This window comes from Parus major, chromosome Z, assembly GCF_001522545.3.
Source record: "Parus major isolate Abel chromosome Z, Parus_major1.1, whole genome shotgun sequence".
Classification (NCBI taxonomy): domain Eukaryota; kingdom Metazoa; phylum Chordata; class Aves; order Passeriformes; family Paridae; genus Parus; species Parus major.
In genome coordinates this window covers 25,353,847-25,370,885 of record NC_031799.1, presented here as the reverse complement: position 1 = coordinate 25,370,885, position 17,039 = coordinate 25,353,847, and the positions used below count along the sequence as shown (strand labels likewise).

The 17,039-nt window shown below is 38.9% G+C and overlaps 1 protein-coding gene across 7 annotated transcripts in view; it reads right to left on the bottom strand.

Moving 5' to 3' along the window:
- The window catches only part of DOCK8 (dedicator of cytokinesis 8), an 87,702-nt gene that overhangs the window by 43,876 nt on the left and 26,787 nt on the right, over positions 1–17,039 (bottom strand). For all 7 annotated transcript variants that reach the window (XM_015653626.2, XM_033511367.1, XM_015653625.2 and 4 more), the window contains 11 exons: positions 14,117–14,240; positions 13,186–13,395; positions 12,702–12,787; positions 11,427–11,493; positions 11,025–11,174; positions 10,329–10,409; positions 9,364–9,523; positions 8,609–8,748; positions 8,273–8,366; positions 6,947–7,109; positions 654–771 (listed from right to left, as the gene is read on the bottom strand). In XM_015653626.2, the coding sequence (XP_015509112.1) occupies positions 654–771; positions 6,947–7,109; positions 8,273–8,366; positions 8,609–8,748; positions 9,364–9,523; positions 10,329–10,409; positions 11,025–11,174; positions 11,427–11,493; positions 12,702–12,787; positions 13,186–13,395; positions 14,117–14,240 (1,393 nt within the window). The remainder of the gene's footprint in view (positions 1–653; positions 772–6,946; positions 7,110–8,272; positions 8,367–8,608; positions 8,749–9,363; positions 9,524–10,328; positions 10,410–11,024; positions 11,175–11,426; positions 11,494–12,701; positions 12,788–13,185; positions 13,396–14,116; positions 14,241–17,039) is intronic.

The window sequence follows — 17,039 nt, the reverse complement described above, 5'->3', positions numbered from 1 at the left end:
AGCAGACATCTGGGTTAGAACACTTCAAGCCAAACCTCTAAAGCTTGGTAAAGCTGAATAGAGGATCTTAGAGTGAGAGATGCTGAATAAATTAAACATAGATAGGACTGTCTGCTCTGCTAGTAGTGTACTCATATGCCCTAATACACAGTGTGTTTCAAACATGGAAAGCTCTACCTACTGCATGATTCGTCATCTATTCATGTTCAGTCAATGAAGATCCCAATTTTCACGTTCCAGAATAATACCTGAGCACTTGTGTAAACACAGTGCATGCAGAGGAGTTATCCTGGAAAATAGACTACATCATTCTTAAAAGGTCTCTGAAGCTCTGTGAATTTTACCCTTAGAAACTCCAGCAGCATGCTGATGTAATATTATGTCATTCTTCTGAAAAGAAGGTAGGAAAATTTAGGTAAGAGAGAGCAATATGCCTCTGGTTCCACTAGAATCACAAGTCTTTTTTGTTGTGGGCAAGGAGTATGGCCCTGCCTTAGGATGAGAATGAAAGCTTCTCAAGCTCTCTGTGTTAGGCTTCCTAAGGCCCCACTAAAAACAGTGGTGATGGGAAGTAAATAATGACTTCTCTTTTAACAGATTTCTCGGGAATGCATGTATACAAAAGCCTGCTAAGAAATCTCAGCATTTATTACTGGCATTGCACAGGACGGGTCTTCACCACACATAAACTGGATCTTGATGGTAATGTTCCTTGCAGAAGCCAGCCGGTTAGCAAAATTCAGCCTCTGAGGGTAAACATAGAGGAGATTTCTGGAAGAAAGATAAGGAAGAATAAAATAAGTAAATGGCAAGCATTCCTGTTTGAAAATTAAGGTCACAAATTAGCATCTTGTTCATTCCTCTCCCTGCCCTTCATACCTACCCAGTGAAAGATTTGTCATAACTCAGTTTCAGAAGTCCACAAAGAAAAGGTAATTTCTTGGTGTGACACACAGAACATCCTATGTTTAAGGTTTCACCTACACTATGTTCTATCACAAACTATTATCTTTGTTTGATGTAATGAAAAGCAAGAATCTCTCAAGAAAGTAGGTCCTTTCTCAGATGTGAATAATCAGATTTTGGAAGGGGGAAAGAATCACTCAGAGGTGATTAAAAACAAGGAAATCAACAACTGAAGTTCATACATCCATAGTTTATAGCAAAAAAAAAGGGCATGTATTTCTAGGTTTTACAAACCAAAAGACAGTATCGATGAATCTGAGTAAATATAAATGAGAAAATTTGAAACAATAATTCTATAATTTACCTCTTATTACTAATGAATATGAATAATGCTTTGAAATATAGAATACTTTGCTGTTTACTAGCTTCTGTACATGAACATATAACTAAATATAAAGAACACCTTTAATTTCTATGGGAAATTTGGCAGCATAGGTGGCCTTCTGATGCAAATTCCAATAGAAGAGTCAAAATATTAACAGAAGTATTTTTAGTCTGGAGAAGTATATGGCAAATCTGAGATTTCAGATAGACCTGGATTATACACAGATTCTCAAATCATGATTATGTCTATTCACTGTCTTGTTTTCTCAGTCTGATACAGGATTCTCACTGTTTGTCCTCTGGATGTAAGGAATAAGACAAATATTGGAGAAAACCTTCTGGCTTTCAGTGAGAAATGATGACTACTCATGGACTTTGATTATTTCTTCTCATTTGTGGCAGAAGCTGCACACAGAATTGCACTGTCCTTATCACAGGTATCTCCTCAGTACCACTGTTAGCTGAAAAAGTCAAGCAGCCTTGGAGAATATTGTCATTAAGTCAGACATCTTCCATCTTCCACTTATTGTATCCCAAGACCTGGAAAACTGGTTTATTTGCCCGATTTCCATGTGTCACAACATGACAGTACTGCTCAATTACACAGTCCAAGCTACTCTTTTCAACCAACATGTGCTACATGGCACATGGCATGCCTTAGTAAAATAAATAGCTTGTGACTTGCCTTTCCCTTCATTTGGAATGGTACTTCTGCCTGTCGCACTAATGCATTCTCTTCCTTACTACCTTATGTCCAAGTTCTGCTTTGCCAAATTCTCTCACAGATGATGTTAAGAAAAGCTAAGTGAAAGAGCAAAATATATAGGTAACCTCTACTGAATTATACTTGGGGGTCTGACATATTAAATGAAGGATATTGTCAATACCACATCTGCCAGAAGTGAAGAAATACATGTAGGGAAGGCTGAATAATACAGTCATTGCTTCATTAATCTGAAGCCTAGGACAAGATGTCACAAATCTATATAATGTACCTGAGCACTGGATTCTAGATATGACTTGAGATGAAAGATATGCAAAAACACAGAGAGCTCTCTGCTGACTACACAACCAAGGAAGTATTATTCCAGCAAGTACTGAACTGAAAAGCTAAAGCTTGTGCCATTTATGCTGAAGCAGTTTTAGGGATCTTGCTTACATGTGTATTAAAACCATCAGCACTGAGGAAGAACAGAGGCAAATGCTGACTCTAGATATCCTGCAGAGATGAAAGTGATGGCAGACATCTAAAGGAGGAAGATGACATGGGTGAGACAGCTGGGATGTCCATAAGGATGTGGTGGGCTTCAGAAGGCATTGCATCTACCCCAAGGTTCTGCACTGAGCAGAACTATTATAGCAACATGTCACAGCAAATACTTCTGGTCAGTGTGATTATATTTCTCCTCTCTCTACCCCTGCAGAAAGTGCAGGACTCTACCTCCAGATACAGTCAGATGTGCTTAAAAAACCAAAGAGCTGCTCAATGGACAGCATTGAGTCTACAAAAGCAATGGCAGAAAACACTCAGTGCTACTGAGAATGCAATCCCAAAGGCCAGCAGAATCCTGGGTGAGGCACAGATGCCAACAGCCTCTGTGTGTCACAGAATGACCCAGAAGAGTGATGAGACTATTTTGGAATCAGTTACCTGCTGGGAAAGCTAAGGGTCCCCCTAACCTGGCACAAGACACCATGTGGCAATTCTCACGCAGATTTGTGGACCTTCCTACACTTTCACGGGGCTTAGCCCAAGTGATTTAATCACTTCCCATAGGCAAAGCAACACAACCTAACCTCTGCCAAAATAAAATCTATTCAGAGTTTCAAGTCTGTGACCGTTCTTTTTTAGTGTTTGTTAATACTGCTTGTGCATATGTGCAGATAAAAGAATCCTTGTCTTTGCTAGATTACACCTCGCGTAAGGTGTCAACAAGTGCATCTCAAAGTTTTTATGAATATTAGGCATCTTCATTGATGACTGTGATGAAAATTCCATACACAGCAAAACTCAACATATGTACAAGTAGTCCCTACTGATACAAACCAGGAATGTTCTATAGGTGAGGAGTGATGTATAAGTTAACACTGACATTTAAAACTTACGTTTTAAAAATCAGAAACAAAAGCTGATGTATCCATTAGTTATAGGTTTCAATATTTGTTGATTCTTTTACAATTTTGGTGGGGAATCCTTGGAAAAAAAATGATTAAAAACTAAAAAGCACATCACAAATACTTAACCAAACATGGAAACCTATTCCAGTCAGCCATTGACTAGGAAAATGGCGTAGTGACAGAACTTCAACATGCCACATTCAAGAGGATGCATATGAGTCATATATTCCATATTTTAGGTTGGATAATTTGGAAAATAGTTTGAATGATTTTTCTCATGTTGCTAAAATTTTGAATCATCTGAAGAGTTGGTGGACAGATCTTAAACTAAACTAAAGGGCCCGTAGAAGACTCACATATAGTAGACATGCTCTCTTTGGATTCCACAGGCAGAGAGGCAAAGAGGAGTAAATAATGCTGTGAGAGCAGTAACAGGAGTGAGACACCATTATTCATCAATAACTTTTCCTCACCCAGAACTAGTCAAGGATGGGGTAGAATGATTACCAGCAAAGCATAGGCCTGCAGCTCACACTGCAGAATACAGCAAGTCTGAGAACATCGCTAAGTGGTTTGCAACTAAATGAAATGAAACCGCAAAGAAAAGGGTTTTTTCCCCCCTTCCTCCAAAAACCCCCTAAACGTTAGGTACTACCCCTATCACAGACAGGATTTCCTGTGCCTGGTTAAGCTGAGTTACTGCTGAAGTGATGTGACAAATCCATCTTCTTCAGCACCAACATTTCATAGTGGCAGTAAACAGCATCATTTTCATTTACATTTAATGAGAAAATAAAATGACAAACAAACTTTAAATTATATTATTTTTCCTATTAAAAATAGAGGGGTATGAAAGAAGTAAATCTTGGAATGTTTTGACATTTTCAGCAAAATATTTTTATTAAAGAAATGTAAGTACACAACAAAAAGAAGTGCTCAATTTCACAGTGCACAAAGAAAGTGGGCTGGCTGATCTCACTGGCATAAATCAAAAATAGCATCATTTAAAATAATGGCATTACACCAGTAAAAAAAAAGCTTGCAAGACCTGAGTTCAAAGACTATAACAGAGGGCTCCACTTTTCCTATCACAAAGGAAAAAGCCATTACCCAAAAAAAAAGAAAAAAAATTAATTTAATCCCTCTGAAATACCTTTGACAACCTTCTGTCCCAGTGTCCACATGTATAGCACTGGTAAAAAAAAATGGTTTGCAGACTTGTATCTGAAAATTAGAAAATATTAAATCACCTTGAAGGCACTAGCAAGCTATGACTAAATGTTATCAAATTGCTCAAATAAAATAAGATGATTCTACTATTCAGATTAGAAGAAAGGAAATAAAATAATATGAAACATTTTTTATCTATTAAAATTCAGAGTTACTCTTCATGGGTTAATCTCAGACTTAAAATAGTAGTCACTATGTGGAGAACTGAGCAACAATAATTGCATGACAGTTAAATTAAGTAAAGGATCATTGGGCTCCATCGAGGGATCTGGACAGGCTGGATCATGGGCCAAGGCCGTGCTGTGAGGTTCAACAAGGCCCAGAGCTGGGTCCTGCCCTCGGGTCACAACAGCCCCAGGCAGTGCCACAGGCTGGGGCAGAGTGGCTGGAAAGCTGCCCAGAGGAAAAGGCCCTGGGGGTGCTGGTGACAGCAGCTGAACAGGAGCCAGCAGTGCCCAGATGGCCAAGAAGGCCAATGGCATCCTGGCCTGTGCCAGCAATAGTGTGGCCAGCAGGAGCAGGGCAGGAGTTGTCCCCCTGTACTCAGCACTGGGGAGGCTGCACCTTGAACTGTGTGTTCATTTCTGAACCCCTCACTCCAAGAAGGACATTGAGGTGCTGGAGTGTGTCCAGAGAAGGCAACAGAGCTGGGGAAGGGTCTGGTGCACAAGCCCTGTGAGGAACAGCTAAGGGAGTTGGGTTTGTTTACCTTGGAGAAAAGGAGGCTCAGGGGGCTTTATCACTCTCTACAACTGCCTGCAAGCATGGTGTAGCTAGATGAGGGTTGGCCTCTTCTCCCAAGTAGCAAGCAATAGGACAAAAGGAAACAGCCTCATGTTGCTCCAGGGGAGGTTTAAATTGGATATTAAGAAATATTTCTTCATCAAAGGGTTGTCAAATATTGGCAGGCTATACAGGGAAGTTGTGAAGTCACATGTAGATATACTGCTTGGGACATGGTTTAGTGGAGGACTTGTCAGTGCCATGCTACAGCTGTACTTGATGTTCATTGGCATACATCACCTAACTATGCATATCATACCATTGATACACTAATTCAGGTATAGATTAATGAAGGCAACTATTTTTTATAGATGTTGTCTTCATTATTACAAGTTAGGCTGAACAAATCCTACTTTGTTTTGTCCTACGTTCTGTTACCATGACTTTAACGTAGAGTGAAAATCAAAACAGAGACTAAAGAAAGGGTTTAAGCATGTAAGGTGTGAATTCTTGCTGAAGACTGTGACTGTTGAGTGACAGCGAGTATTTCCTCTACTGTGGTTGTAAATATTCAATACAGACACCGTGGCAACAGAAGGATAATGTGGAGACACCCAAATTTGCTTTAGGAGAAGCACAAATTAATTTTTGGCATGGTGGCTTTGATATTCACTATGTCTGGCTGCAGAAGTGAGAACCTGATGAGATTTAAAGAGAGAATATTCTGTGCAGACTCAACTGTTGCTGTAGCTCAGAAACACAGCAGTTGCTAATGGTTTTTGGTCAGAAGCATGCCTTTAGACAGGGCAAGACTGCACATTGGAATTGACACTTACTGGGGCCAGACAACAAGTAGGAAGTTAAAATCCTGTCTTATTTTTTTCATTAAACTAAAAAAAGGCATCTTCACTCACGTTCATTCACATTTCCACTTTCAATTCTATAAAAAGTACTTTCCCTATAGGAAAGTTTGCACTAAAGTTCTACCACCATCCAATTCTATCTTTGATACACAGAGAAGCCAGAAGTACCATAACTCTGCATTTTAGTGTACTGGTGCTGTGAGCTGCCCTCGGGAGACTGAATACCACTGAATTGTGGCAGAGCCCAGGAGTAACTCCAAATTAACAATAGCAACAACTGAGCATAAACATTTACCAGAAGTGTTAAAAATGAAAATGAAATCTACTGGAAAAAGAACCCCAAAACCAAACAAACACCAAAAAAAGGGAGGATAGGTAGATAGATAGATAGATAGATAGACAGACAGACAGACAGATAGATAGATAGATAGATAGATAGATGCCAAGTCAATGACGGTTGTTAAAGCTGGTTTTTTTTTTATGTTATAGAAAACTTTTCAAAAGACAATACAATTAGATTAGCAAACACATTATAGAATATCCTGCGGGTATCTTATCTTGTAATGGCTAGGCATATTAAATCATCAGCCCAACACAATGTCTTTAGACTTTTTTAAAAAAATATTTTCTATTTTTAGAATAATTAGTTTAGCTTCTATTTCTGAAAAAAAAATTGAATCACATTTTTAAAAGAAATTATAAAAATATATGTTATTTCTTACCTATAAATGGTGTGGGGAACATACACTTCTCTAACTGGGAATTCCAAAACCTCTTTGTGAGGGCGATTGCGGTTTTCTGAAAATGGCTTCACTGGGAGTAGTTCTGGTGTCAGACAATAACCAATGTTTTCTGGAGCTGGGGAAATCTCCACCTTAAGTGTTCCTTTACAATTAAATCACAAAATCTTAGCAAAAATATAAAAAATGATGAGTGCATAATAAAAGAAAAATTAAAACAATATGTAAGGTTACATAGCAACAGTGCAGAAAAAAACAACTGGTTCTTGGGCTGGATGAGAAGGAAAGCTTAGGTACAGAATGATACAGAGGAAATAGCCTACACACATCCCTTCACAGTCAGGGAAACACATAGCTCCTTATGTCTACCCTGTAATGTTTCAAAGGAAATAGAAAGAAAGAAGGAATATTATATGCTGTCAGGTGTTCTAGTGTCTTTCACACACAAGTAACAAAATTGTCTGGGAGACAAACAAAAGGTGTGCTGTCTCATACAGTTCTCTCTTACTCCATCTCCCCCTCAGATTCTGCTCAGATTAATCTCTGCCAAAGTAGACACCACCCACCAGGAAAGCTATGCTTTCTGTGGTGAGCAGTTACACAGCTAATACTGATAACATTTACCCCAGGATAAACAGACTTTCAATTTAAATTCTCTGCTGTGATAAGTTAAAACTGTTTGTGGAACTCAGACTTGTAATTTCTGGCACTCAACTAGAAATGAAGAAGGAGCTTTGCCCTCAGTTCATATTTTTTAAGGTTACTCCACAATGAAGAAGAGGTTGAGCTCTAATTTACTTAAAAAAGAAAAATTAAGCTGGTCAGGTGTTTGACAGTAGCTAAACACTGCACATACTTCTCTACTTTGTTAACTAATGCTGACCCTAATGTCAAGCTAAGATGAAATGTGTACACATTTTAATTTCTCTCTATAAAATATGTACCATTTCAAAGCATTGCAGGGAAGTAGCAAGGATCCTACAAATTTGCTTTGAAGAACTGACTTCAAACAGTTTGAATAATAACAAAAGATATCCAGTAGGCACTCTGTAAATTAGGGAGAAAAGCAAATAATTAAAAAAATATCAAACTAAATCTAAATCTCCATACTCATTCATGCAGAAAAAAAATTTAAAAAAATTCAAAAGCATCTGTGTTCAGGTAGATACCAGAAACCCAGGAAGTTCCACAATGGCACATATTATAGGCTTTAAACTCAAGTAAAATATATTTTGGGGTTGGAATTTACAAAACAGTTTAGGGGAGAAAAATACACATAAGACCTTCCATCCAAAATTAAGTACGTACCTGGTAAAGTCTTAATTCTTCTTTGCAAGGAAGATGATCTTTTGAAATCTGCTAAAAATTTAAACAGATCTTCATCACTGAGCCTGTCTCCTTCCTACCAAGAGAAAGACAAAAATCAGTACCTTTCAACAGTACTCCATAAGACGCAGAAAAAGTTAATGAGTGAACCATGTCCTTGAGGCATCCAAAGCAAGTGGGCTACTATTTACTTGACTGCAGTTATCCTCTGTCCCCACACAAATATAACTAGTAGCTTTTCCCAGCACAATTCATATTACATAGATAAAAAATGTCTTATGAAATCAGAACTAAAGAGAATCCTGTTCTAAAGAGTACCTGTTTAAAGAAGGTGCCAAGGGTCAGAGAGATTGTTTTGAAGTTTGATGCTGGGTAGCTGTCCTCTGAGCTGAAACTTCTCTCAGAAAGCCTTCTTCCCTGCAGCAATGTTGCCTTCTTGTCACTACTGGATCCTTTCCCTTCAAAGGGAAATTAAATGCATTACCATCTTGTTTATTGCTTTTTGCTGCAGCAAAAAGTTTCTCAGAATACACTAGAAAACCACAGAAACATCTCACCAACATCAGAGGATAGAGTACCAAACTCATTCTGCTTATTTTATGTCAGACTATGTGAAATAGTGTAATACTAGGACACACCTATTGAAGTTCCATTACTTCTGCTGCAGAGCAGAAGTTTATTTAAATTTTTAGTTCATGGGATATAAAGCACATTGAACAATGGTCCTGCCTACCAAACTGAGATGTTTGGTATCTTGACTGCTCAGTATTGCTTGCTAAATCCATGGAGCAAAGGGAATTTTACAACAAAGCCAGTGTTCAATGAAAATTGGACCTAAGCCATGAAAGAATATGGTCTTAAAAGAGACAAAAAAAGACATAAAAATAAATGTACAGAGACAACACAGTGAGCACAATTAATTTGTAAGTGTTTGTAGGACTGGAAAGGAAAGGTGACAAGACATGACTTTAAATCAGTGATTCACTTTAGATGCCAGAGTGAATAACATTGTTTCCTATATCCAGATCTACTGAAGAGTAATTTTGCCTTACTTAGAAAAGTTAGACAAGTACCGTTTAAACCTTCAGCTTCTTGTATTTCTCGTTCAAGCGTTGAAAGGTTGAAGAAATTAGTTAGGCTTATAGGAATCCAAGCAAATGGCATTCTGTATTTCCCCAACCTCTGACAAAAGGATTCAGCTTGTGCTTTCAGTTTTTCAATCTTTTCTTTTGTCTGTGACAAAGAAAATAATCTCTGTTTCAAAAGTAATCAGTTATTGCAATGCTACCATAGACAAAAATGTAAGTTACATATTTACAGTTCAGTAAATAATTTGCATTGGTATCTCTCATATTTTCTTGCTACATCACTGACAGAACTGTAGCTGTTTTGATTTGTACATTCACTTCTATTTCCCTTCAATGAGTTCATTTGCATTATAGAAATGCAGAAAATTGTTTTGTAGTTATTGTCAGATCCAGAATAATAATCATGAAATATTAGCAGGTTCTACTTCTTTCATCAGGTACAGAAAATAAAATAAATTATTGAAAGCAATATTCTGAAGGTGAGACATGTGGAAGCCCAGCAAACACTCAGTCTGTTCCAGGGAGGTAAATGATCATGAATTCCTTGAACAGAACTCACATTATCTATGGACAACAGTACTGAACTGGACAGCTGCACACTACAATAGGCTGTCTGCCCATCCAAATCAATAGCATGTCTCTGAGGTACAAGTATTTCTGTTAACTATACCTTTCAGTTACCTCCTTTGCTCATCCCTGTCTGCTTCATGACTCAAGACTCTGTCAGTATTGATTTCCAAAGGGGTCAGTAACAAGAATGCACCTTGCCATCTCCTAATTTCTTTCTGTCAGTCACAGACATCAAACTGCTTGCACCATGGATGATTTAACTGGCTTACCCTCCAGTGTTTTTGGTATTCCATCCTGTTTCAAAGGGTCTGCTCTTTCTTTGTTGTTTGTTTTTATCATGCATTTTTTAATCTAAATATTCTTTACAGTTATTTACTTGCCTTGCCAGCATCACTTTCTTTAAGAACCATGTAGGGTTCTGCACAATCTCCGATTTCTCCTTGCTGAAGTACTTTTTCTATCTACAAAAAGAAGTAAAATAAGACAATTAAAGAAAAAATGTCATCCAAATAGTAACATGTTGTTTCTCTAGCAATTTGAAAGAACTTGCCTAGATATATAGTTGTATATAATGTCTTAAAACTGTCTTTATGAAGTAACTGATACTAAACCTTCTAGTTTTCCATCTGTTAGAAAGCAGAAAATATATATGTAAATCACTTGCTACTGCATTTTCACTGAAATCATAATTAACACATTCCAAAAGAAGTGGTTCAGACTAACTCAGTTTCAGAATTAAGCAAACAAAATTATGCAAAGAGCACTAAACCGATGCCAAAATACCTCCACAGAATGTAAATAAAATTTTTAAAAGTGCCTTATTTCACTATATTTTTAATTTCCCTTAGGCAAAGATAAGAAATTCTATGTACTTAGTAGAACTGTACACAAGATATTAATATAACTTCTTAGCTGAGAATGAGATATACCACTGGACACCTGTTCACATACTGCTATTAAAAACCATCATAATTCATCTCATCTAGACAAAAGCCATGTTTGTCAGTTCTGTGAATTCAGGCAAAAGGAACAGCTGGGAACAGGCAGAATGGTGTCAAAGCAGCACTATAACATACCTTTATTACCAGGTATATGTCTGATGAGGGATAAGTGACAGAAAATACTGCTGCTCTTGCCTGAGTAGACAAGTCAATGGAGGGTGTATGAGAACGCAAGAATCCCCTTAATGAGTCAGAATTGAGGTCGCAATGAAAATTTTCTGAGATCTTGAAAAGAAAGAAGAGATTAAAATATATTGTAAAGCAAAAATGCTTCAAGTTTTATTTTAAAACAAGTCAAAAGTTGTAACTACAACTATAAAGTAAACAATTGGAAGCATGTGAGTGATTGCATAACAAGAAGCCTCAATCAGATTGCATATGTAAAACAGTAGTAAGTTTTTTGTAAATTTTCCTAATTTATTACTCCTGAGATAAAAACCCAGACCAACTGAACAAAAACATTGTATACACACTTACCTTTTTTCTTTCCTTTATGTCATAGAGAGCTATGCATGCAAACAAAGGTTCTATCTCTATATCAAACCTGTTGGGGAAAGACACGCAAGACACTGATTGATACTGTGCTTCTATGGCTGTGTATAATAAAAAAAATGGAAGAGTTATATTTTGACTGGTACTTTCATTAAAAAATGCAGAGAAATACGTAGCTCCAGACCTCAGTTCTCTCAAAGTCTTAAGAATTTTTTTTTTATTAGTGCATTATATTAGATGATTTCAAGAGGAAAAGAAGGGTAGTAAAGTGCATGCAATGTATTTTCTAAATTGGACAGGAAGGTGGTTTCAGAGATCAGTTAAAACTTATCATATGTTGCTTTTTTTTTCTCTTTATCAAGTTGTTCTGGCTTTGGCTGGGGGGGAATTAATTTTCTTCAGAGTGGGGCTAGGGTTCTGGATTCGTGCTGAACACAGGGTTGATAATATAAAGATGTTTTTGCTGTTGCTGAGCAGGGCTTACCCAAAACTAAGGACTTTTCTGCTGTTGGTACTCCTCCCACTGGTGAGGAGACTGGGTTGTGTGGGAGACTGGGAGGAGACACAGACAGGACAGGTGACCCCAAATGACCAAAGGGATATTCCAGATCATGTGGCACCATGCTCGGAATATAAATGGGGGACAAAAGGAGCAAGGCAGGGAAATCTGGAGTGATGGTATTTGTCTTCCCAAGCCACATCATGTGTGGACTTGCGCCCCTGGAGATGGATGAACACCTACCTGCCCCTGGGAACCTGTGAGTTAATTCCTTGCTTTCCTTTGCTTGTCTTGTGCCACTTGCTTTGCCTATTAAAATGTTTGTGCCAACCCATGAGCTCTCCAGATTTACTTTTCTGATTCTCTCCTCCACCCTGTTGGTGGAGGAGTGAGTGAATGGCTGTCTGGGGCTTAGCTGCTGTTTGGGGTTAAACCACAATGAAAGTCCAGGAGTGTAGGACTTGACAGAACATCAATCGCCTTTCTTTTTTATTTCTTTTTTTCTTTATCTTTTTCTTTTATTTTTAAATTTTATTTTATTTTAATATATATAATCTGGGTTCACTCCCAACTCCTTTTCATCCTGGCAAATTAAAGACTTCTGTAAAGATGGATAGAAATAATTTTCTCCTACACTAAGAAAGAACACTTGACCAGTGAATGGTGCTGTACAGGACACCTGCAGTGGTTTAACAAGGTGTGCAGCAGTACACTGTTGTGAATTCAGAAATGGTGAGCAATGCTTGTGAAGGATTACTTACTTCAGAGTCTGCAGTTTCACCAAAATCCTGTTGCCCAGATGTTCTTTTGGGCGATCTGGCACTGGCCGTATCTCCACTGCATCTTCCTATCATTAAACAGTCATATTCAATTAAAAGAACTGTAAATTTACATACTCGATTAAAACATTTATGTGACAGTAGCCAAGACACTATTACAGACTAGCATCTTCCTTCACTCAGTGGGCAGTTAATGTCTCCAGAAATGAAATAAAATAGATTTATTATTTCTGAATATTTACATTCCTGACCCCTATCTGGCATTTACACCAAATATTTACAGTTGTGGGCTCCAAGAACAAGCTACTGTGGAAGGTGACACCGTGACATAGTCGTATCACCAGCATGTGCCTTGGCCCACACTGAGAGCAGCGTAGTGTTTATCTACTGAGGTGCAGCTTTAACCTCAGGCGTGCTGGGACAGCCAGGTGGGAAAGACTAGCAGGACAGCTGGCCTCCCCCTCACCTCATCCACGGAGGGGTAGAGGGCGAGGAGCTCGGGGTGCCTGTTTGTGCGGCGTGCCTCCTCGTTCAGCCTCTCAAAGTCCTCTGCGCTGACGTGCCGCAGCAGGTGCTCCAGCCGGGGGTCCGGCTGCAGGCTGCGCAGCTCCAGGTCGGAGCAGGCCGGAGTCCTCGAGGCCTCCTCCGGGACAGCGTGCACGTGCTGGGGCCCCACCTGTTGGAAAACAAGAAAATGTTGAGCTGTGGCTTGTGGCCACAGAATGGCTCTTGGTGATCTGCAGAGGGGATCTTAATGCTTCCTCTGCCATGAAGCCTGAGGGTGAGCATGGTGCTCTGCTTGATGCCATCATGGATCACAGCATCGCAGAACATGCTGAGCTGGAAGGGACCCACTAGGATCACAGAGTCCAGCTCCTGGCCCTGCACAGGACACCACAAGAATCACACCATGTGCTTGGGAGCATTGTCCAAACACTCCTTGAGCTCTGTCAGGCTTGGGACTGTGACCACTGCCCTGGGGAGCATGTTCCAGTGCTCAGCCACCCTCTGTGTGAAAGACTTTTCTCAAATATCCAGCTGAAACCTCCCTTACACAACTCCTCAGGTCCTGTCACTCTTCACCACAGAGAAGAGATCAGTGCCTGCCCCTGCTCTTTGCCTAACAAGGAAAACATAGACTGCAATGAGGTCTCCCCCTCAGTGTCCTCTCCTTCAGGCTGAACAGACCAAGTGACCTCAGCCACTTCTCATAAATCTTCACCTTTACAAGGTCCATCTTTGTGTCCCTCCTTTGGATGCTGCCCAATAGCTTTATATCTCTCATATATTCCAGTGACCAAAACTGCACACAACATTCAAGATTACATCACACCAGATGCTTCTTTTGAGAGAAGCTGCTGTATTTGATCACCTTTCCCAAAGTGAAGAAAATGTACCTGAAAAGTTGCATTGCCAGAATCCAATGTTTCCGATTCAAATGTTTGTTTTTGAAGTGTTTTGTGAAAATCTTTTCGGGATCCCTTGTTTTTCAGGCTCCAAGTATCTGAATTCCCTTGGTTTCTTTTTTGGAGAAGCCCAAGTCAGGATAACATGAGGAGGTGTTAAAGGAAAATAAAATGGAAAAGACAAAATAAAAATTATTTATTTATTATTTTTGCTCTGCAAAAAGCAGTGTAGCACAGCTTTTATGTAAAAATGTGACATTTCACAACTTTAATGTATTTTAAAGCACCGTTGCAACTCTATAATGTATATTAAAAACAGTTTAAAAGGAAAAAAGTAATTCAGATTATTTTTCTATAGAGTATAAGCCTGAGACAGCAGGAAAACCTGACCTAGGTACAAAATCTGCTCTGATCTCCTTTCTCATCAGGGTAATTATTTCAACGACCTTAAGAAAATGGATCAGGATCACTTATCTCTTGGCTGGCTTCTTCAGTTATATACATCAAAGCTCTTACTGCTCTTATCCTGGACCTAGCTAGTATTCCAAGTTAATACAGATAACAATTCATACAACAATCTACATCTTCCAAAAAACTGCCTGAATTTGAAGAGGGCTATTTCTATGCCACAATTCAACCCTTCAGGCTGGCAGCTTTGAAAAATTCTCCTGAAATTTCAAGTTACGTTTTGGAGGCAGATAGAAAAAAAGCCAGCAGGTACCCTGAAGAAAAGATGTTAGATGCATCCAGAGCCCTGTTTCTTTCACTTCAGCATGCAATTTGCTAAATCCTCTGACTATCCTTTTGCAATCAACCTCCTTCTTTTACAAAATCCTGCTTCATCCATTTTTCTTTCTGTGACACTCACAAAGAAATGACTGAACATCTGAGTACTTTCATAAAGAAGACACAGTAAGCAATTATTGATCAGGGAGACACCTTTTTATTACATTTTGGGAGTAACTGAATTATATGCTCTGATGTGTTTTAATTTTAATTGTTTGTATTTTACTAGTTTGCCAGTTCACTGCAATGAAAACTGGTCATAAAAAGACAATCCCAGCTCTCCTTGGATGTGACCTTGTTTTGGAACCACTGTAATCATCCAGAATGGAAGGCAGAAATTCTGTATAACTTTAAGACATTTAAGAATCCAAAAGAGGTTGTACAGATTTTTTTCACTACCTCTGGTGGCAAACAAATGATTAATGGAGAAATTTATGTTCCCGAGTTCACATTTTCTCTGTGGTGTGAAAGCTACACTAGAGATGTCTTTCCCCTAAAGTACTCCTGGAAAAATTATTTACCTTGTTTATTTATTTTTAAAAGCATTATAGCAATTACAACTCACCAAGTGGCAAACCATGGTCTTAATACACATGTCAATTTAATGAGCACACACTGAATTAGAAAAATTAGATGAGGAAAAAGAACAAAGGACAACTGAAAGGAGGAACAGGCACAGGACAAGCTTCCCATTTGGTCTCCTGAAAGGCCACATGGACTCCAGCTGTGCCCAGCTTTTCTGTCGCATACCTCTCTACCCTGGGGCCTAAGAACGACATCTGCTCATGCCACCCACTGGAGAGTCCTCAATTTCCTGTTTGGAACCTTCACATTCATGAACAAATCAAATAGATCACTCACACGCTTCTCTCACCCATAGCTCACCAGACAATATATTCAGCAACCTGTTCTATAACATCTGTTAAGTAGCCAACTATAGTTTTTCCAGCCTTTCTCAAAACAACAGAAAGCCTTCTATAATTACTTTTTTCTCACTTCTCTCTTAACATCTTTTCTTCCTCCCAGCCCTGTTTTGGAAAAAAAACCTGTCCAAGCATAGCATAAGATTCCCAATAACAATCTATCACTGGTTTATGTGACACTGCAGTTTATATGGTAGTGTTTTGTTCTTTGCAATTTTTAATAACTTGCTTGCATTGTTAGCCACAGCTACCAAAGCTCAGACCTCTGGCAGAGTCCACAATCATGTTTACCGCAGAGTCCACTGCTCAATAAAGATGTTGAATACAAATTTACCTCACCTGAATGAATGAAATAGTAAAATAGCAAAACTTTCCACTTATGTGTATTTCTATGGCTCCATTCACATTTCTACCAGCTAACATAAATGTAAAGATAGCTATGTTCTATTTTTCACCTCACCTACTTTACTGCTCACTCCCTTCTCCTGTGCACAAAGCTGCATGCTGGCTCTTTACAGCATGCTCAGAAACAGCACTGTGTGCAAGAGCTAGTGCCTCTGCTCTGAGTGGTGCAGGAGGAGAGCCCACAAAACCCACTAGGCCTACTTTTAGTGACTCACTGCAGAGCAGTTCTGAGAATTCAGTTTCATCAGCACCCCTGGAGGAAGTCTCTTAATAACTCCCAGCATCTGCTCCACTGAGGAGCACAAGCTGCACAGTTAAGCAGTGCAAGTTCCTCTACAATCACCATTGTAAACCCATAAGGCACTGGTGGCTGATGCATGTCGTGTCAGAAAAACACAGAGTAACAAGGGCGAGCGAAGGGGCCAGCAAAGTGGCAGCAAATGTGTCAGCACTCAACCACCAGCTGCTTCTTCTGCTTTTCAAAAGCTGAAAAAAGTTTTCAAAAGCTAGGCCTGAGTGCAGAAGCTCATGAAGAGGAAGTGCTACAGAAAAAACAGAGCTCCAAAGACCTCTTTCTGAAGAACAGGATGAGGTGATGGGGAAGGAGGCAAGACATCTCACAGACTCCCCTAAGAGTCTGGGAACAGACATCCCTGTAACAGAGAGCACTGATTGAGTGTTCCCTTCACATTTTACATAAGAAATGAATAGAATAGAATAGAATAGAATAGAATAGAATAGAATAGAATAGAATAGAATAGAATAGAATAGAATAGAATAGAATAGAATAGAATAGAATA